The sequence below is a fragment of the Oenanthe melanoleuca genome, chromosome 3 (assembly GCF_029582105.1).
Source record: "Oenanthe melanoleuca isolate GR-GAL-2019-014 chromosome 3, OMel1.0, whole genome shotgun sequence".
Lineage (NCBI taxonomy): Eukaryota > Metazoa > Chordata > Aves > Passeriformes > Muscicapidae > Oenanthe > Oenanthe melanoleuca.
The window spans coordinates 98654277-98674830 of NC_079336.1; the positions used below are offsets into that span (position 1 = coordinate 98654277).

Below are 20554 nucleotides of genomic sequence, written 5' to 3' on the forward strand. Positions count from 1 at the left end.
AACAGCTGCGCCAGGCAGCGGCGTTTGTCCGCGGGGAAAACCGGCCCGGCCCGGCCCTGCCGTGCGGTGCGGACGGGGGACAACCAGCCCGCTCCCGTATCCCGGAGCGGCGAGCTAAGGCCGCTGGTGAGCCACGGCAGCCTGTCGCGGGCGAGGCGGATTTATGTCGCGACATGCGGGTGGCGAGAGGGGCCGGGCCGGCAGGTGGCGCCATCGCGGCGGGCGGGGAGGGCCGTGAGGGGCGGGAGGGCCGTGAGGGGCGGGAGGGCCGTGAGGGGCGGGAGGGCCGTGAGGGGCGGTCCCGGGGATGGTCGTGAGGGGCGGCCCCACCGTGAGGGGCGGTCCCGGGGAGGGCCGTGAGGGGCGGCCCCACCGTGAGGGACGAGCTCGGCTCCATGGGCAGGGCAGCCCCGCCGTGAGGGGCGGTCCCGGCCCCGGCCCCGCCCTGCGCTCCGGGCGGCTGTGTGGCTGCAGTATTTAATTTTAATTTATTTTAAAGTAAGAAAGTGAAATAAAAGAGGGAAAGGACGAGAGAGGCCGCGGGCGGGGCGCCGTGAGGGGAGCGCGCGCCCCGCCCAGGTGAAAGGGCGGCCCGCTAGCTCCCCCTTGCCCATGTGTTTAACTGCGTTTCTGGCAATTACTGCGTTTTGCGAAGGTGGAGTGTGTGTTTCTGTGTTTCTGAGGAGCGCCCTGTGCTCCTTAGGGTCTCTCTGAGCATTGGCTGGTGAAGGGGATGCTCAGCGTTGTTCCCAATGCACTCACAGCTGTGTACAACCTCCCCTTCCTCCTCCTGAGGTGTCTGCCTCTCTTATACCTAGTACTGGTAAATACATGGAAATCCTAATCAGAAAACAGAATGAATATGCAAAGGCTCTCCTGAAAGAGGAGAACCTCACCCCAAGGGTCGCGTTGGTGGGTGCCATGTTGTTCCTGTGGAGAGTTCAAAGTAATGCATCATTTAGTTGGTTTTTATCTGGATTAGTTCATAAATAAATTGCCAGGACCAGTCACAAAGTCAGTATTTGCATGTGGAGACAGAAACATTTATTCAGATACATGTTAAAAGACTTTTGCTTGTCAAAAGCTTATGTGGCTTTTTGAGAATCTGTATTTTTTCTCATCAGCATTTGCACCATTTTGTAAAGGTATTGAGGTAATCTTTGTGCGTGAGGTTTCTCTTAGCCAAGTTATCCACAGCTCCATGTGCTTCACCCAACACTCACAGATCTCTAAAGCAAATGCTTTTGAAAATTACAATTGTGGAAGGGTTTTGCTGCACTATTCCATCCATGTTCTACTTTGTGGAGCTGAACGTGACAATTCTGGATGTGTGTATGCAGTAAAGCTTCTGGCTTTGGCAAAACACTTAATTTTTTGAGAATATTTGTTCTCTGAAGGAGTGGTTGGTGTAAAAGTAAAAAACCAAAACTCCTGAGCTTGACCTTTATGGCTTTCCTCCAATATACGTGTACCATCCAAACGATTATTTCTGTATTTTTCTTTGACAGAGGGTTTTAGGAAGAATCTGATGGTGAGGAGAGGCTAAGGAGAAGGCTCAGGATGACGACCACGGTAGCGACAGATTACGACAACATCGAGATCCAGCAGCAGTACAGCGACGTCAACAACCGCTGGGATGTCGACGACTGGGACAACGAGAACAGCTCTGCTCGGCTCTTCGAGCGCTCCCGCATCAAGGCCCTGGCTGGTAAGCACTGACCTCAGGTCTGGGAAAAATAAAATATGGGTGATAAACCTTTCCTTCAAAGTACCTCCGTCTGCGTGCAAAACACCTCCCTGGTCCTGGAAAGGAGGAATGTGGTAGGTGGAGGTCGTTGTCATGTGGTAGTGAGTGATGGGACTATACATTCCTTCTGAAATGCTTGCTGTCTTCTGCTGAATTCCACTGTCATCAGCAGAGAAATGAAACTGAGTTAGATCTTTTCTCATTTGAACTGATACTGCGTTTGATCGTTGCGTATTAGAGGCTGTGCATTAACCACACTTGTTTATAGAGCAAAGAGATTATGTCATGTCCTCTCAGCTCTGAGTCACTGCCCTGCAAAGCAGTTTTTATGCATTCTGTAAATGATTTCCTGACTTTTATGGTAGCATGCCCACATTTCTGACCTCTGAACAAAATGCCTTGACATTGTGGGACAGGCACAGCAAACAGCTCAAAACTATGCTGAGCATTCTGCTGGTGAAATCTGAGCTCCAGGGATGGTTTTAAACCCGACACTTCCATAAGGTGTTGAGACAGGTTTATTAAATCAGCTGCACTGAGACAAAGGTATCACCTGTTCCATTTGTGATTCCAATGGAGTGCAGGGTGCTCTTTCTGCTCTGCACTCCGGCCCTGGGGGTGCATTTGATGCCAAACACCTTTACGTGTCAGGCACAGGCCAGGATCAGGTGTGGAGCTCAGCAACAGGGAAATGAAGTAGTTCATGCAGGTGGGCAGAGAGCAGATCACATAACTCTTCCTGGGGATAGTAATGCCATTGACTTAATGGGACTGCTCACAGAGAGGGGGCACATGTCAGATTGTGCTGCCTTTAATGACAGCAGTTCCCATCAGTGTGCATTTGGAGTGGCAGGGAAAATGCCTTACCTGGGCAGAGCTGTGCTGAGTGAGGTCAGAAACAGCTTGATGTACCTGTGGTGATAGACAAAATGAATCTCAGCTCGGGTTGCTTCATTTTATTTACTCTTGTTTGAGGAAGAAACTGTGTTTTACTCCTGCCACATTAGTGGTTGTAAGTTGTAGGTTGTATCTTTGGGTGGGAAATGCTTTTAGTACAAAGCTCATGAGCCATGTTTGGTCCCAGATCTCACCTTACTGCAGCTGCTTGTTCCACTTACTTTCATAGCAAGCAGAGCTCCCCACCTGAGTAATGAATAATAAACATGAAACTCTTATTTCAAGGAGAAGTAATGTAAGGAAAGTACTTGAATTATTTAGCTAGCCTAAAACACATACCAATGTCAAAGCAAATAATTTTGCTGAAGATTCGATTTAGATATTTAAACATTTTCCCACAGTATGGTGTATGTATTTTTCTTCTGAATAAGCATTACTCATAGTTATTTTAATTTGATAAATTTCCATACCTATAATTCTCTGTGTTGGTGCTGAGAATGCTGTGTGCTGCCAAAACTTGGCTTAGCATCCTGCATTGCTGCAGCACTGCCTGAAAGCCTAATCATGGTGCAGGGCGAGAGGAGTGAGGAGAGGTTTGTATTTCAAATCCAACGTTATGGTTAAAGGCTGAGCTGTGGTACTCCTGGCACTGTTCAACTGTCTGATGGGTCCTTGCATCTCCCCAGAAAGGCACTGGCAGGTTTTGAACAGCTGCAGGCTGGAGCTAGGCTGGTAATGGTCTCTGTCATTGTCCTCTTTCAGTGGAGACAGCCCTTTCTGGAAAGGTGCTCTCTGATTCAGCTGCATGTCACAGGACTGGGCACAATGAGCACTGGGTGAAAGCCTAGTGCACACACAGTCAGCTGGGGGATGGCAGGAGGGCTCTGCACCCCCTGCCTTTGGCTGGCTGTTGCACCATCACTTTCCTCTGGGTGGACTTCACTGCTCTCTGAAGCAGAAGTAGTTGTGTGCCACCTTTGGGGTCTGGATTTATTGAACAACACTCCAGCTTGACTTGGTGAGTGCTGGGCACGAGCACCTTCCCACATTTCCAAGGCTGGGCATCCTCTGGCAATGGCAGTTCTCTCTCCAGAGGTCATGGATGGGCTGTATCTCAAGACTGCCTGTGGCTGTCCCCTAGCAGTATGTCAGTGACAAAATATAACAAAAGACTATCAATGTCTTGCAGTCTGTGAAATGCTCATGCCTCATTATCCCGTTGTCCTAATATGAAAGGTTTCAAATAAACACACCAGGCACTGGTTCCTTAAATTCCATCAGCAAGATGCAAGCTGCTGTATTCCAGCCTAGAAGAGCCGTGGGCATGTTGCACTGCCTGACTAATGGCTCTGTACTCTCTGTGGGTGCAGGCATCTTCTTTCCCTACTCTTCCACAAGCTGTGAAGTGCCTCCTTGGTGGAGCTTCCATCTCGTGTTCATTCTATTTCACTGTAATTGAAGTGAAACTTATTTCCTTTAAGGTAAAGTAAGGTAAAGAGCGAGGAAATAAGAAGTGAGGTTTGTAGCCAGAGTCTGATACTCCACTGTAGGAAGAATGCTGATGGCCCCACATTCCATCAGGATGTTGAAATATTTAAACAGCAAAGGCAGGAGGTGGTGGTCAGAATAACTGGTGATCAGAACAGTCCTGAAGGAGAGCTCAGGTAAAGCAGGTATGATACAATAAGAGTATAAAAGCAGTGTTGTTAGTACACCAGCTGATAATGTTATTAAAGTGGTCTATGCACCATGAAAACCAGAGTGCAAAGGGTCGTTTTGGTTTAAAACCAAGAAATCAACTGGGAACTCACCTTTCAATCAGAATCCAGATTTGGAGGGATATGCAATCAGATTGGTTGCCATTCATGTTGAGCTAACTCACTTTGCAACTGATATGAGAAGAAGGTAACTGATCCCTTCTTCCCCAAGTAAGGTATCCCACTGTAGGAAATCATCTTTCACCTGTCCTTGTTCTCCCTGGTTCTTTGGAAGGTCTTGCTGGAAGACCAGGTAATTCTACCTGCTCTGTAGGAGCCAAAAAGATATCGTGTTTGTGCAAGATTCTTCATTCACAAATCCTTAAGGGTTGGATTTCGTCTGTCTAGGACCATTAGCTAACAGGGTTTGTTGTGCAGCTCCTTGGTGCACGAAGCTTTTGCAAAAACCTTGAGGAACAGTTCAGTTGTTCAGCAGAATTTTTCACACTCAGCCTTTGGGCTGAGAGGTTCAGGTGTGCCAGATGCTGTTTTCAGGTAGAGTGAGAGTTGTCACCTCCAAAACTTTCCATTTCTTCAGTTAGCTAATTCAATATTAAACTTGGCTACAGTTACTCGCTTTTCTGCTCATTTGTATTTTGGCCTTTTATCCTCTGGGTTCATCCAAGTGACCAGAAGGTCTGTGACTCAGCTCTCTGGCCCATGAATTAAAACCAGTTTCAAGGTCTATGAAATGAGAGGAGTTTTCTAGTGTGTGCAGGAGTGCATTTCTTTTCCAGCTTCAAACAAGTGGTTGTGCATAGGTTGGGGCACTCACTGGCAGCAAGAGGGGGAAAAAGCACTGAAATTGTTCCTGAAGTTACACTTGATTTTTTTTTTTTTCTTCTTAATATAGTGGAATAGCCATTTCATAAGGTTAAAAAAATTAGACAAAACTTTTGGTGGGAAAGTTCTAGGTACCTTATGTGGGGCTAATAGCCCCTTGTGGCCCTGATATTTGAGGCATTTCCTCCACAGCTCCAGTGCAAAAAGTCAGCAGAACAGCCCCACAAAGAAGTGCAAAGGAAGATTCTGCTTCTAGTACTCCCCAGGTATCACACCTGCCTGGCCCTGCTGTCCAGCATCTCTCTCACAGCAAAATTTCTGTTTCACTCCAAGCATACAGAATGAAGTTTCAGGTCTCAAACCAATAAAAAAGGGTAAAGTACAATGATGTGGAGCTTAGAAGAATAAACCTTGGATTTGCTCTTGGCTTTGAAAGAGCATACTTAGAATAAGGTCTTGCAGGGTGTTTCCTGAGTATCCTGCACCTGAGCTATACAGGACTTAAAAATCAGTCACTAATTTCAATAGCAGCAAGTGGTAAGGAAGGAGAGCTCAGCATTACAGTGATGCTCATAAATCAACTTGAAAGGGCATGTGAAGGATTCACTTGAGACTAAAGAGAATTAACAGCCTTAGAGCAGTGAAATCTGCTCTGCACTGGGTGGCAGAGCTGGTTATCAGCCCTGGGTTTGTTTAGAGCTACGGGCCTAATGCAGGCGTACCAGATGAGCATGAAAGGGCTTATTTTGAAAAGTCTTGTTTTGCTCAGATAAAAGTTGGTGGAATTATTTCAACAAAAGCTTTTCCAAATGTTGACCTCACCCTATGCTTTCCTGCTGGATTTTACTTCTGGAACAGTTTCTTCTGTTGTTTGTAACCTTCCCAGGGTCTGCAGGGGTAGGTGTCAGGAGCAGCAGTGTCGTTGTGTGTCATGCAGGCGTGAAGGGAAGGAGCAGGGCAGCAGAGAGGCTGCTGTACTGCCACATGTCACCTGTGGTGCTGGCTGGGACTCCCACTGCACACTGTGCTCTTATCAGAGAGCAAGGGAAAGCTCAGCCCATCTGTCACTGTGCATTAATGCCTTGGCTTTTAAAGTTGCATTGAGAACTGTTTCTAAAGCAAACAGCAAAAACCAGACAATAAATAAGACTTTGTTCTTAGTGGGTTTATTCTTAAAGATTATCAGTAGACTGACCCAAAAAGAAGAGCCAGTATGCTTGCGAAACATAAAATAATTTGCAAATAGAAACAATGTATTCAATGACCAAAAATGTAGCTTGGTGTACAGGTTGTTTGTATCTTGCTGTTGTAACAACGTGATTTTTAGTTTCATTTGGGCATGGTTTGGGGGTTTGCCCCCTTTCTCTTCAGAATCAAAGAAGTCCTGATGCAAACTACCTGGAGGTGTAAGTCAGGTTCTTGGTAGTCTGGTTAGATCCCTGGTTCCATGTAGACTCTTGAGTAGAGGGCCAAGCTGCTGAAAAGATGTCCTGCTGAATGCACCTTAGGAAATTGTCTGGAACTGTGCGTGCTTGTCTGCTCCATGGACAGGATTTATGAGTACTTAGTAACCGAGTGGTGCAGGACAGTGGTTGCATCCTGGTGAATGACTGTAATCTGGCATGCTTTGTTCAGGCAGGATGAGCTGGGGCTGGAAAAATAGGCTTTTTGTTTCTTTGGGGACAGAGCAGGATAGGAGCAGTTCTGGCAGCCCTGCTCTGGAAAGTCTGAGCCTCCGTCATTCTGCTCCTCCCCTGAAATCCTTTCAGGACTAAGCACTCTCGAGTTGGACACGTACACAGGAGAGCTCAGCTTCTTGCCAGTGTGAGCCTGTGCTGATTGATCCCTGGATCCTGGAATTCCTGTGCATTCTGGTCCTGGGCTGGAATACAGGTCCATATCTGCTTCTCTCTGTTCCTTGAGGAGAGCTCTAGGCATACCAGTCCCCATGCACAGAGGACTCTGTCTTGGACAGCAATGCAGTGATTTAACAAGATAAGATACAAGAGAGTTCTGTGCTCTAGTTAAGATTAAATATAACAAGCCATCTGTACCCAGGGGAAGCCAATGGAAAGCTGATATATGTGTGCTGACTCTGTGTGCATAGGTGTATTTGCCTTTGGGATATCACCAGTGAAATGTGCACAGGGATAATCCTGCAGTAGGTCAATCTACGTAGTCATACCTGGGCATTCCAATACCATGGCACTGCACTGATTTCCAGAGTGAGCTTCCTTAGGTGGGAGCTGTGCCTTCATTCCCAGAGCAGCACAGCACGCTGCTCTCCTCCAGCCTACTCCAGTTTTCCTCATTCTTTCATCCCCATGGCATCAGTGAAGAGTAAGAGCACCAGGGGACACGCTTTTGGCTGCCCCAAAACACTGAGCTGAGTGGGAGGCAGCGTTCAGTATCAGCAGGGCAGGAGTTGTGAAGGGAGGGTAAAGAGCTCTGGCTGCAGCAGCTGCTCTGGGAAAGGAAAAATGCCCCTTGGGAGACACCCTCCTTGGAGTCAGTGAGGGCTGAGCCAGGCACTGTCTTAAGCCTGGCATACTATGCTGAAGTTGACAATTTAGAGGAGACCTCCCAGCCAGATTGTTACCTGGTATAAACTGGATTCTCCCCTAGCTTCGCTGAGGCCAAGCTGTCTTACACCAGCTGGGAGCCTGACCAGAGGTGGCCCTTCATGGGAAACCTGGAGACTGAAAAGACTCCAGATGTTTGCTGTTGAAGTCAAATGTTTTAGGGATATTTAGTACAGAGAAACCATGAGACCCTTCACTGAGATAATGAGATTGTTTTTTAGGTAATTTGCAGAATAATCTTAATGGAATGGATTTCTTCTTTATAGAAACTACATGCCAATATTGGCAATATATGTATTTTTTAAAATTATGACTTCTCTCGGGGGTGAGCTTAGCTGTGGATGAATTTCAAAACCTAGTCATGAGTCTGTAATTCAAAAGAAGTCTTTCCACAAAAAATGCGTATGCAGAAGAGAATGTTCTCGTCTCATGTCTTTAGCATCTAACTAGCAATGTTTCTGTATTTATGTTATTTATTCAGCCAAATCTGCAATGTGCCTTCCATTTTTTCCTTCTATTTGTTGCTGGGATACTGCCTGAAAGCACTCCCTGAAGTATAAATAATGCCTAACAGAGCACACTGCAAAGTGAAATTCAGTGCAGGATTCAAACATGTTTACTAATTTCTGTTAACCTTGGAGCTCTTCTAATGGGGAAAGATTAGGGATGAAATCATTCCCTCGGATCAGAGCTTTGATTCTTATCTTGAGGTAATATCCTGGAGAGATATAAACCCAGATTGCCTGGAGACGAATTTCCTTGATGGAGAAGAGGCAAAAAGATCAGGAATAGGGATGAGAACCAGCCGCGAAGAGAGGGTGATGAAAATCTGCTTCTCAGTTCCACTTCTTAGGTTTCCAGCATTCTCCCTGACAGTTTTGAGCTCTCTTAGTGAGCAAGGCACTCACTACTATTCTTTTTGCCAACCACTTTGTATGTTGTATCAGGATTTTCTCAAGTTTTTCTTTATTAAGCCTTGAAGGCAGAGGGGTGTCAAGTAACAGTGTTTGTACATCCACTTGTATAATGTATTATTTTTTCAATACGTCATACAAAAATGAAGTCAGTTTCTCTGCAATAGTAACTTCATAAGTTGGACACAGTTAATATTTGTCAATTGATCACAAAGTTTTTTTGTGGAGAGGGGCAGTTTCCACATGAGTACATACTGTAGCTTGTGGAGATTTTGTGAGATGAGTGTATTCTGCTGCTTGTTTTCATCCATTTCCATTTTGCTCAAGAGTAGCAGGACATTGAATTGTCATGCCTGAGTGATTATGGTGTAGCAACAGTGCATCTTCTCTGTTCCTGCTGAGACTGGAAAGAAAAATAAAATGATGCAAAGGGGAGAAAAAGGAGACTGGGTATTTCTCTGTCTTGCTCCCATGCATATAAACACAGGTGCAATTCAGGTGGAAGAGACAGGAGGGAGAAGGCAATGACAATAATGCTGGCTTCTGAAAAAGCAAATCAAAACCCATAGAAAATGAAGAAGTGTTTCCATGACAACATTTCCAGCCAGTGAGTGTGTTAATTGTGTACCTGTGCAGTGTGCTTGATTTGCAAGGGCTGTCCTTCCATGTCAGAGAGCAAGCCAAGTGCATTTCATGGGCAACAAATAAAACCTGGGAATGTAGTTACAGCTTTTTAGGGCTGACTTCCCTGTGTTGGTGAGTTCATGGAGTATGGGAAGCAGTACAGGTTGGAATGCAACAGAAACCATAATTTCTTCTGAAATGTTCCACAAGTGCCTCCTGTAGCTCTTCCCTGCTGGCCTTCCTGGCAGGTATTGATTTCTGCAGTTATCAAGGACATACTGTTACAAAAGTCACGTCAACTTTCCTGTTAATCTGGGACTTGAGTAAACTGAAACCCAAAACCAGGTGGAACTGACCCAGTTTCAGTAATAAATTGATATTCTGGCCTGGTTTGTGAGAAAATTCCCAAAGGTTTTGGTCTCAGATGTCATAACCTAGAGATTCACCTGGAGCCCAAAGCTGGTTTGTACCTGGGACTCAGAGCAGAGCTGCTGTCAGGCCAGCCCAGACATGGCAAAAAGAAAATAGGTAAACAGACCCTTCTGTAATAAAAATCCTTGTCTCCTGCTTTTTAATGGGCCTTTTCCTTGCCTTTGGATTGCACTGGCTCTCCAAAGACCACCTGAGTCACAGGGAATGTATCTGGAAGGGACTGGAGGACACCATGACAGGGTAGCCGCCCCTGACCTAAAATCCCCTTTGAACAGAAACATTGAGATACTTTCTGCAATGGAAACGTTGCTGATGAGGAGATCTCTTGGTTTGCTTGTATTCATTTCAGCTCCTTGTTACCAAGTGTTGCAGGACACGGCAGGTTATGAACTGGAGGGTTCTGTTCCCTCCAATACCTGCAGCAGAGATAATGAGTTTGGCAGCTTATTTCTGCTTGGTGTGTGGGCTGCTGCTCCCTGCTTCCAGCATCTTAGATAAAAAACTGGAGGGAAACCAGCTAACTCTTCAGGATTCATGTTATGCAAATTAGCAATTAGAGTAAAAATAACTATTTCCTATTATGTTCTAGAACAATCCCAGCAAAACCTATCTCTCCTTGTCCAATATGCAAGGAAAGGTTTTGTTTTTACTGGGAGGATGGAGGCAAGGGTGGTAATGAGTTTTCAGTTCCTAATTGTAGCACTTAGGGGATGTGTAAAAACTTTACCCACCTTCAGGAGAGGAGCAAAATATTACGTGATCTCTCTGGCATTTTAGTTTAATAAATCATCCTTTTTATCTTGGTTTATTTTTTTTTTTTTTCTAGTTAGCCACCAACTAGAGAATTTACAAGAGTAAAGAGAAAAGACAAAGGTGATGATTAACCAAGTTCATAATTATTGTAAGCTCTGGCTTAGAAACATGGGTAATTAGGAATTTGGAAGGTAATTTTGCTGGACCTAACATTAGTTTCTTCCTCAGAAACCTTAGTTTTTTCCTTTGTGTTAGAACCTGTTTGCTTCAGCAGCATTTTTCAGAACCATGTAAAGACAGAGCCCAGGAGAGACCCTTTTGTGTTCTGGAGTAAGCAGCTGTTTCTAAATGTCACTTGTACATTCATAATATTGCTGTGATCAACCTCTCATTCTCCTTGAGGCTTTGCAAAGCTCTGATCATGTCAGCTAGGACACTCTGCATTATGGCTAAGTGGATAATCACTTGTGTTATGTTTACTCTGAACAAGTACACAAGCCATCATCACCTGGCAGGTGCTCTGGGACAGGGATAATTCAAACCATGCCAGCAAACTCATTTCACAGTTATGGGCAAAAAACTGAGAACAAAATTTAGAGGGTGAAAACAAACCCCAGCACATCTCTCCCTCTTCAATAAGCTAAGTTTAATGTATGGTCTGGCCCTTCTTTCCTGCAGTGCTGTGATCAGTAATGAATTACACCACGAACCATTTCCAGCTGTGTTGATGTGATAAGTTGCACTTGGCCCAGTGCTCCAAAGCTATCTATGGCTTTAAAGCATTCAATCCCCTCCATAACATATTATCTAATTAGTGTTGTCAAGGGCTTAGTCAATTAAAGATAAACAGGGAAAATGAGTGGAGAACTGGGTGTCACAAAGGGCTTTGTGCATGCAGAGCCTTGTGATGGATCCGGTGCACGGCCACATGGCAGCAGGGCCGGGCTCAGGTTCACTCATTTGCAGTCAGCAGCAGAGCAATGGATTAGGCTCGGTGTGACTCACTCAAACCGGGAGCTGGCAGCATGCCCGTTGGGAAGCTGCCTTGCTACATACGGTGTAGCATTTCACAAACACAGACATGTCCCCATTTTGCTCTGCTCTTTCCACTGAATTCCCAGCGACCTGTTCAGCACAGCCTTCAAGATGTACGGCAGCGCCCAGTGAAGCAGCAGGAGGGCCCTGGCAGCTGAGCCTGGCACCAGCCCCAGGAGCTGAGCCATGAGCAGCAGAGTCTGTCACATCTGCTGCTGGGGGGCACGTTGGTCAGCCCAAATGCCAACCTGGATGCAGCTCAGATGAGGTCAGATATTCACAGCAAGTGCTGCTGACAACACGTCAGGCTCTGGTGTCTCTGTTTGTCAAACCTTGAACAAAATCAGCTCAGTTCAAGCACAGTCCTTTAGCTTTCCCCCCTCCTGTTGTGTAGCCTGCATTGCTCCATACCTGCTGCACTTCCTTCCCTTTAAGGTTGTGTTCAGTGCTGCTGGGCAGGCCAGAATTGGGAGGGACAGAGAGGGGACAGGGACAAAAAAAAAGTCAAATCTCAAATTTTGTTCAGTCTCTCCTGAAGCTTGCCAGCTTCAGTTGTCCCATAGGGGACAAGCTGAAATGTAAATCTGTGTGTGTTATGTTAATGTTTCATGATGGGGTGGGTAAGGCCAGTCTGTTTTATATGGGCCTAAGCCAAATAATTATTTTTAGTTTTGAATATTTTCCTTTTGTATTAGTTTACTTTTTAATATTTTTAATAATGACCACGTGCTTTAGTGCGTTGCCTGCCAAAGGTTTTGGGAAAGCTTTCAGCTGGGGAAAAGTTCCTGCCTTGTGGCCTTCATGGTGTTAAAAATGTTCCAGTTTTCCCGTCAGTCACTTGGACTTTAGTTTTACCTTCTGAGATCACATAGCAACACCTGTTTGCTCAAGGTGGGACAGAATGAGCTGATATGCCTGCAGGTAGGGCCTGGCTGCCTGCCTGCTCTTGAGGGGAAGGGTTTGCATTTAATTATAACGTAGGTCAGGCATGGCAGGCAAAGGCTGCTGTTGGTAGCAAGCTGCAGGAGGAATATCTGTGATGGAAATAAGCCTGTACTTGTGTGCTGGGCAAAACGTGCTCCTCCAGCTTGGCAGAGTTCACCTTGCTATGCTAACGGCTGGGAATTCGGGAGCCTTTGGTATTTTGTGCTGCCCTTGTTCCCTGGAAGCCCCATGGCCAGGGCTGGCGTGTGGGTGCCTGTGTGCTGGGACAGCTGGCTGCACAAAGATTATCGGGGGAGGGTTTAGCAGGAGCCTGCCACACCAGCCCATTGTTGTCTGGAGAGCAGCATCCTGCCTGCTGGGGCTGCAGCTGCAGGTGCTTCCTCAGCTCCCCCTGACGCCTTCCAGACACGTTTTTAGGGCATGAGCCTGGTCCCTACACAGCCACTTTCCTCCCTGATACTGCCAAACCTGTCTGGGGCAGCTGAGGTGTCCTTTGTGACCCAGTGAGAGTATTGCTGAAGGGATTGAAGGCCAGCTTTCAGAAATGTTTCAGTTCTCCTTGAGGTGTGCTGTAGTTCCAGGAGTACAGACCTACTGAAATAAAGGGATGCACTGAAACAGCCCAGCAAAAGCCCTTCTGTATCAAATATAAGTGACTCTGGAGTAGAGCTATGGTGGTGCTTTAAGTAAAATAGTTAAGAGCCATAAATATTTTAAATGTATTTATGACTTCAGGAGCAGTGTGCCAGACATTTTCAACAGTCCATGGGTTTCTGGAAACCCCAGCTTCAGCTGGGAAGTGTCAGCTTCCATCACTTCTCCCTAAATTGGCAGTGTTTGTGGTTGGACTTTGTGCACATTTGTTCCCTGGTGTGCTGGTAATGGCTGGTTGAATTTCCACCTTGCACCAAGCAGGACCTTGGGCTGCAGTGAGTCGGGGGAGTGGGCTGAGCTTCTCCCACAGAAATTGTCCTCACAGAAATTACTATGTGACTTAAACCTTGTGAAATGATGGTATCGAAACAAAGGCAACATTTTGAAATGTTTAATGAAGGGATGGAGTGGGAGGAGGAGAGAACATGGATTCCAGTGGAAAGGAATTTGGAAGTGCAAGAGAAGAAGAAAAGAGAGAACATTTCTATGAACATTATCAGCAGTTTTAAAAATGAACAGGGAAATGTTATGTACTGAGATTATGAATGTGGAATTGACCTTTTAATTTCACTTACAACTAAGTGAGGGCTGGGAGCTCAAGTCCCTGAGGGAAAACTGACATCCTGTATCTAATACCATCTGCAGGAACTGACTTCCAGGGCCAAGCCCAGCTGCTGCTGCTGCAGTGCACGTTTGTATTTCGGCAGGGTATTGAGGTGCCAGTCAGAGCTCGGCGCGGCATCCTTATTTACGTTAGAGCCCTCCCCCTGAGCGCACAGCCCATTAATCTTGCAGTAATACCCAGCACACTGATAACTGGGCAAGGAGCCACATGCACAGGGCATGTCAAAATCCTCAATATCGTCGAGTAACATAAACCGAAGTGACAGGAATTGGCTGTTTAAAGAACCTTTCGACAAAGCTTTCGTTTGTTCCCGGTGTGCTGGAGCGTACATCTCCCCGCGTCCCCTCCTCGGCCGGTGCTAAATACTGAATGAGGGCTTCTGTGTGCGTGCGGTGCTCCTGCGAGCCGACAGCCCCGCAGATAAATAAAGAAAAGTGCCCTCCTTTTCAAGTGATAGTAATCTGAGACTTTTCCGTTACATGAGGCTCCTAACAAAAGGCTGTAATTCCAGCAGCTCGGCTCGGGAAGGTACCACCGTGCGCGGCGGCGGCGCGGGCAGCGCGGGGCCGGGACCCCGCGGGCAGCCGCTCCCGGGGCGCGGCGGAAGGACTCGCTGGGGCGTTGCATGAGCCGGGCCGCTCTTCCCCTGCTCCGCCGCCCCTTCGCCCTTGGTACAGCCTTCCTTTCCTCCACCGTGCCGTATGGTAATCGAGTGACATCAGCCCGCGCCCGGGCGCCTGCTGTTTATATTACAAACCAGCAGAAAGGTCTGAGGTGTGCGCGGCTCCTGGGAGCGCCGGCCGGGGCGGCAGCGCGTGGCTCCATGCTGCCTTCACTTCGGCCTGAATCGCACGCTTGCTTTTATTTCACTTGGTTTCGCCAACCAGCCAGACCAGCGTTTGAACCAGATTCAAGCACTTGAGAGTTGCCTGTTGTGGAACTGGGAAAAAAACAACCCAAAAAACCACCCTCCTGGTGCTTTAAGTTTGAATCCATTACAGAGAGCTTACCGCCAAGCCACACTGCTGGATTTTGAACCGAAGCTGTTATTTACTTAGGGCTCAGGGGGGAGCGTTTTCGCTAGGGACTGACGCCAAACTACTGGAGGAAGCTGGGATTTACCTGGATGTATGGTAAAGAAACTTGTGGTTCCTTTATGCTGCAGTTCATCGTATCCCTGCGCTACCTGTAAATGGAATTACAAAAATCAACCAGTATGCCCGGGCCGTTGTCCCCAGGATACGCAGCTCAGGTGCCGTATAACTATAACCAGTTAGAAGGACGATTCAAGCAGTTACAAGGTAAGCCTGTGCGGGTCTTTTGGAGGTGCTGCCATGCTGTGATCCTTGTAAACACCTTAGTCCGGCCTTATTCTCATTGCACCAAGGTGTTAGTGAGAGAGGACAAAAGTGGTGCTGTGGGAAAAAGCTCTGAGTTCTTTCAAGGGATACTGTGTGGCTTTTCTCACTCTGAAGGTGTCCCGAGCCTTACACAGGGTTAAGGTGTGTGTTCAGCCTCTGAGCCACTCAGCCTTGCAACGAGGACTGAGCCAGTCTCTTAGAACCATAAGGGGGAAAGTGAGGAAGCAGTCTTGTAGTTATTTTGTCCTTAAGTAAAATGCAGTTAAAACTGGCCATCAGTCATAAACCCTTCTGTGTTTGGGAGCAGTTTGCAGTGCAAGGGCCCTTTCCAGCCCCTGCAAAGGCAGGTTCCTCACTTCTTCAAATGAAGAACAGTTGCATAATTCCCTAACGAATTAGTTTGCTCACGCCACAGATACCTGAGAAAGCACTGGTGTGCTTTAACATTCCCAATTTTCTTTCCTTTCAGACAGGAAGAATGTCCTTTAATATTTTCCCATTGAATTCCCTGCCTGTGTGAGAACCAGAGGTTTCTTTTGGGGTGCCGTGTGCTCTCTGCAGGGAGGGCAGGCCTCAGCCCGGGCTGCAAACACCAGTGCAGGGGGGAGGATGGTGCCCAGCAGCTCTGAGCCCCAGGCAGGGTAAAACAAGCTCTGCTGTTTCTCTGTGGAAGACACGTCCCAACAATGAATGAACTCCAGCATTGCAGTTGCAAAATAAAGAAGGATTCTTCACTGAAACCAAACCTCCTCCTCCTCTAGATCCATGTGACTCGGGAGATAGTCCCAGAGCAGCCTGAGTGAAACAAAGTGCCGCCCTTCTGTGCATGTTTCTTAATTTACTCTGGTCTGTGCTGCAAGTGTGGTCTGTGGTTCCTGTCAGAGAGGGGGCAAGAGCCTGGTTAGTGCAAAGAATGTTCCTATTTGTTGGCTTAAGGAGGGAGAGAAAAAAAAATCTTTCATTCATAGCACTTGGTTTATCTTGTAAACTGGCTCACAGCAATGGCTGCACGCTGCACGTAATGAGGCAAAATGACAGCATCCTAAACACTGGGAACATGGAAATTCCTGGGACAAGGCATGGAAAATCCAGGCTCCAAACTTGCACACGAGGGAATACATTACAGGCTTTATCTTGGACATCTGTCAGATCTTAGGCTGTGGTACTTGTGTTGGAAAGAACTAAGTTTGTGGCATGAAGAAAAACCTGGCTCAAGCCTCTTTCTTTGCTGATTTAGTTAGCAGTCTAAAGAAGGCAGATTTTATCATTTTCAGGGTCACTGCTTCAGGAATCCATTATCTGTGTGTTTACATCACACTGAAAGAGGAAAGCAGGCTGCATTGTTGAAAGCACAGAAAGTGAGTTTTCCCTTCAGTGGAATGCACTGAGTTGATTTAAAAAAAAAAAAAAAAAAGGTTAAAAAAAGATGCAGTGCTCTCCCTAAAGCAGTGCAATTTCCTCCAGCAGGAGAGATAAAGTGCAGTGAATTCTGTGCAGCTTTGCAGCAGACCATCCTGTGGGTTTTTACTCACATCACAAGCTTGAAAATGAGTGCTGCCAGTGATCTTGTTCAGGGTGGAGCTTAGGTGCAGGCAATGTTGTAAATTATGCACCAGATACTCCATGAAATGCTAAATAACCACACAAAATATGGTGTGTGATGGAAAGGGAGTTGCTTAACTCTGCTGACACAGAAGAGGTCTTTCCTTGGATTAGTGCTCTTTGCTTGAAGAATGTCTACAAAGCCATTGTTTGGGGTTGTAAGATTTTCTGGGGATTCTTGCTGGAAGGCTCTGGTGTGAGCAGGGAGTGTTCTGTGGCACTGGGCAAGGCTCAGCCCAGCTGAGATGAGCTGAATATATGTAATTTTTTAAAATTACATATTTATCACGAGTTTTGCCTCTTTTACACAGGAGGTGCACAAACAAGTAAGAGCAGATGCATTTCAAATAATCAAATACTCCTTGGTAATTGTTTCACCCCTCCTGGTAGGAGGGCTCTCTGGAGCAGCACCAGCTTGGCACCACACAAATTACTCTGACTTCTGCTCATGTCCTTCACGTACTGAATTTACCCCTCTTTTCTTCACAGTTCCTACAGTTACCATGTGAATCCCCAGCTTTGCACTAGATTATAATAAGGTGCTGTTTAGATCTAGTGAATGTTGTGTTTTCCTCAAAAAAAGCACTTGGGAGTATATTGTTTTGTCTAAAATAACACAGAGCAAGTGCTCAGGCCCTGTACAAAGAGAAGTCTGAATCAGCAATGAGTGGAAGACAACTGTCTCTGATCTCCTCTTTCCTAAGATAGACAATACACGGGTTTGACACTGCCAGCTTCACATGAGGAGAGAAGCCAGCCTAATTCTGCCCCAAATGCTATGGACCAGGCAAATTCACATCACACACTATTCCCTAGGCACTCCTACGTTCCACCTCTTTTAAATGCCTTGAAGTGATGACTGTAAGGAAACTCTCGTTCAGCTTGATGGTGGTTGTGGGGTGATTAAAGCAGATTTTCCAGCCCAGTCCTGCTTAGGCTGTGGGACTGCAGTGAAGGGACCAGACCAGCTCCTTCTGCACCTGGGAGGGTCAATTGGCAGGGGATCCCAGCTCCCATTTGCCTTGATGGGCCAAAGAGAAGCAGGATGTGGCAGAAGCCATTGCTAGGGGTGAATCAAGACTGCCTTTGTGTCAAAAGAAGCCCTGAAGTCCAGTGTAAAATAATCCAGTTCAGCATACCCAGTCCTTGTGCCTGTGAGAATGCCAGCACAGGTGCAGGGTGAAAAATGCTGCAGCAAGTCGTGTTTCCTTGATGAAGTTTCAGTAAGTTCCCATTATGCTTAGTTCACCCGGTCCTGGAATGATAAGTGAGCGATACTATCAGTGCTTGCTATCATCTTAAACCTAGGTGTGGAGTTTTGGTTCTCATGGCCACTTGTGCAGTAGAGAGGGATCAGGTTGCACGGCTGCAGTTGCTCACTGCAAGTAAAGACAGAGCCCCAAAACTTGTTTGTGGGAAACGAGGTTCTGTCCACGGAGAAAGTTTGTCCTGCTACATTGAGGAATTAAATGCAAACCAAACCAGATCTGTTGTTGCTGCCAATGTGGCAGGATCCTGTGGATTGGCTGGGCACGGGTGTAGGAGCTGGCAGGAAGAGGTTAATGCAAGTCAGGAATTTGGAAGGAGATCCCTGCAGCTGTATCAGCTTGCAGCGGGAAGGGTGCACAGGGAAGCAGCTATCATCACTGCTCCAGGGGCTCTTTCCCGGCCGCTTAGCAGGACAGCGGTATTTATTAACATCTCTGGCATTCGGGAGCTCGGTGACTCTGTCTCCTGCCCTGTCATTGGGAAGCTGGGTCTCAGCTCCGGGGCTGTGCCCGAGGTGTGAGATTTCCAGCGGTAATTACAAATGTGGAATCTTGGGGGGTGGGGGTGAGCTAGATCGGCACTCCTGATAAGTCCCGGGGAAAAGCCAGCTTTCAGAGGAGCTCTGCCGTGTGTCCTGCTGTGTGGGACATTTCAGGTTTGGGCATTTTTGTAATGCTGCCTTTCAGGCTGGACACCGGGCATTTAGTGGGAGCCTGGTGAGTTCTGGTGCTCAGGCTGCACCAGAGGAAGTGCCTGTATTTTGAGCCGTGTTAGGAATAGTATGTTTGAAAAACTGGACACTGGAATAAGCTGTAGGAAAGGTGAGCTGCCTTTCCCATCAGAGGTGTTTAAGATAAGTTCTAAGCTCTGTTTCATGGGGATACAAGGCTGACTGTGGCTGCACAGCACTACCTGCACCAGGAAAGGCAATGCAAATGTATTTTGGGTGTTTGGGGCAAAGCCTCTCTCTCTGATAAAAGAGCCTTCCAGCAGGGGAGCTCCTTGGCTTGGAATCCTTTGATCTGCAATGACCCAAGGAGGTTTGGCACAAAAAGAGACACACTTCAGTTTTTAAGTGGTCACTGGTAATCAGCTTGATCATGTATGAATATATGTGTAGGTTGGACAGCAGGAAGATTTTCTTGGTTTTCTGTTCTCAAGCAGGGCTTTCCCACAGCTTTTGCTGCAAGAAAACCTTCCCCCAACCCCCTGTGTGTGCTCAAGGTTAAACAGGGAGCTCCGGCTGCCAACAGGGCAGTTTGCAGGAGTTGCAGTGCTGACCTGCACCAGGGCACAGACGCTGTGTGACACCAGGATCCTCGGAGTTCCTTTCGTGGGTGCCCTTGGAGCAGCCAGTTCCAGCAGTCGCCTTCCTGCTTGGGAGATTTACCTTGGGAGGCTTTGAGTCTGCTGGGAGCAGTGACCTGCATAGCTGCAGGCGCTGATTACTGACCTGGGACACCCTACTTTGTCTACCAAATGGGTCACTGGCATTTCTTGTCATGGTAATTTCTGGTAAAGCTGTATGCAGGGAGGCTGAATTTCATTCTGGATGAAATGTGTCTGGGTTACACAGAGTTTTGGCTTACCCCCCATGTTCTCAGATGCACCAAAGGTGTGGGGATATGAATGCTTTGATCATGTAGGCATGTAAGGCTCCCTGGCCCTGACAGTAGTTTTAAAATGCTGTTAGGTAGTGAATTTTTTTGTGGTGATGATGATAAGAATTCAGCAGTCTGGACAGGTTGTGGAGTTTGGAGATCTTCCTGTCCATGTGGCAAATTTTGCTGGATTTTCTGGTGTCTGCACCACTTCAAAGCACACACGTGTGTGTGTCACAGCACACTTCAGTCTTCTGGTCTGAGTGAGCACCTGAGCACAAGCTGCACAGTTGGAAACCCTGTCAGATTTACAAGGAGTTTTAAAGGGATCCCAAACTGACTTAAATGTGCATTTCTGTGGTAGCCAGGCCCTTATTCCTTCCAGTGCAAAGATCCCTGCAAATGTATCCAAATCCTCAGTTATTGGGCAAAAAATTACCTTCTCTGGTCATGGAATTTGGTACTTGTGGAGATAGAGAAGGCAAGTTAAAGGAGCTAAGGGTAATGTATTTCTGCTCATGTGGTCAGTGTTGATACAGGATAAAAGTATGCATTTAAATTGGATTTTGCTTTTCACTGAAATAACTGTGAACATTTACAACTCCAAGCTGTTGGCTCAGGTCTTTTGTAGTCTGTTCTCCTGAGTTTTCATTTAGAGTATATTTGTAACATTTGGTTTTTTAACTGTGTGTGTAAAGAACTTAATTTAAAAACAATCAGAAATCTCTGTGTGCTCTAGCCTAATTTTGTTTTAAAAAGGGCAATTCTGGAGCACTTTTTATGGCTCTGAAATGAAGTAAACAAAGCCTGTCAGCAGATATTTTCACATGGGACGTGTTTTGAATACCCTGCAGGAGATATGCAGCCAGAGTAAAATGATTTGTGTGGTACTCAATTGGTGTAAATCTGCGCAGCTCATGGATCTGGGAATGCAGCACAGGAATCGGCCCTTGGGTGTTTGTGCATTCCATGT

The 20554-nt window shown here is 46.7% G+C and overlaps 1 protein-coding gene and 1 long non-coding RNA gene across 7 annotated transcripts in view; one reads left to right on the plus strand and one right to left on the minus strand.

Annotated features, from left to right (window-relative positions):
• The window catches only part of SPTBN1 (spectrin beta, non-erythrocytic 1), a 112467-nt gene that overhangs the window by 30780 nt on the left and 61133 nt on the right, over positions 1-20554 (plus strand). For 5 of the 6 annotated variants that reach the window (XM_056487311.1, XM_056487315.1, XM_056487313.1 and 2 more), the window contains exon 2: positions 1509-1708. In XM_056487311.1, coding sequence (XP_056343286.1) covers positions 1561-1708 — 148 coding nt within the window. In that variant the 5' untranslated portion in view covers positions 1509-1560. Of the gene's footprint in view, positions 1-1508; positions 1709-13773; positions 15050-20554 lie in introns of those variants that run through there. The other variant, XM_056487316.1, reaches the window with a different exon arrangement.
• Positions 1653-4883, minus strand: LOC130251013 (uncharacterized). The gene is made up of 3 exons (XR_008840084.1): positions 4456-4883; positions 2615-2659; positions 1653-1727 (listed from the first exon to the last, which is right to left on the minus strand). It is a non-coding gene; the product is annotated as an uncharacterized LOC130251013 (long non-coding RNA).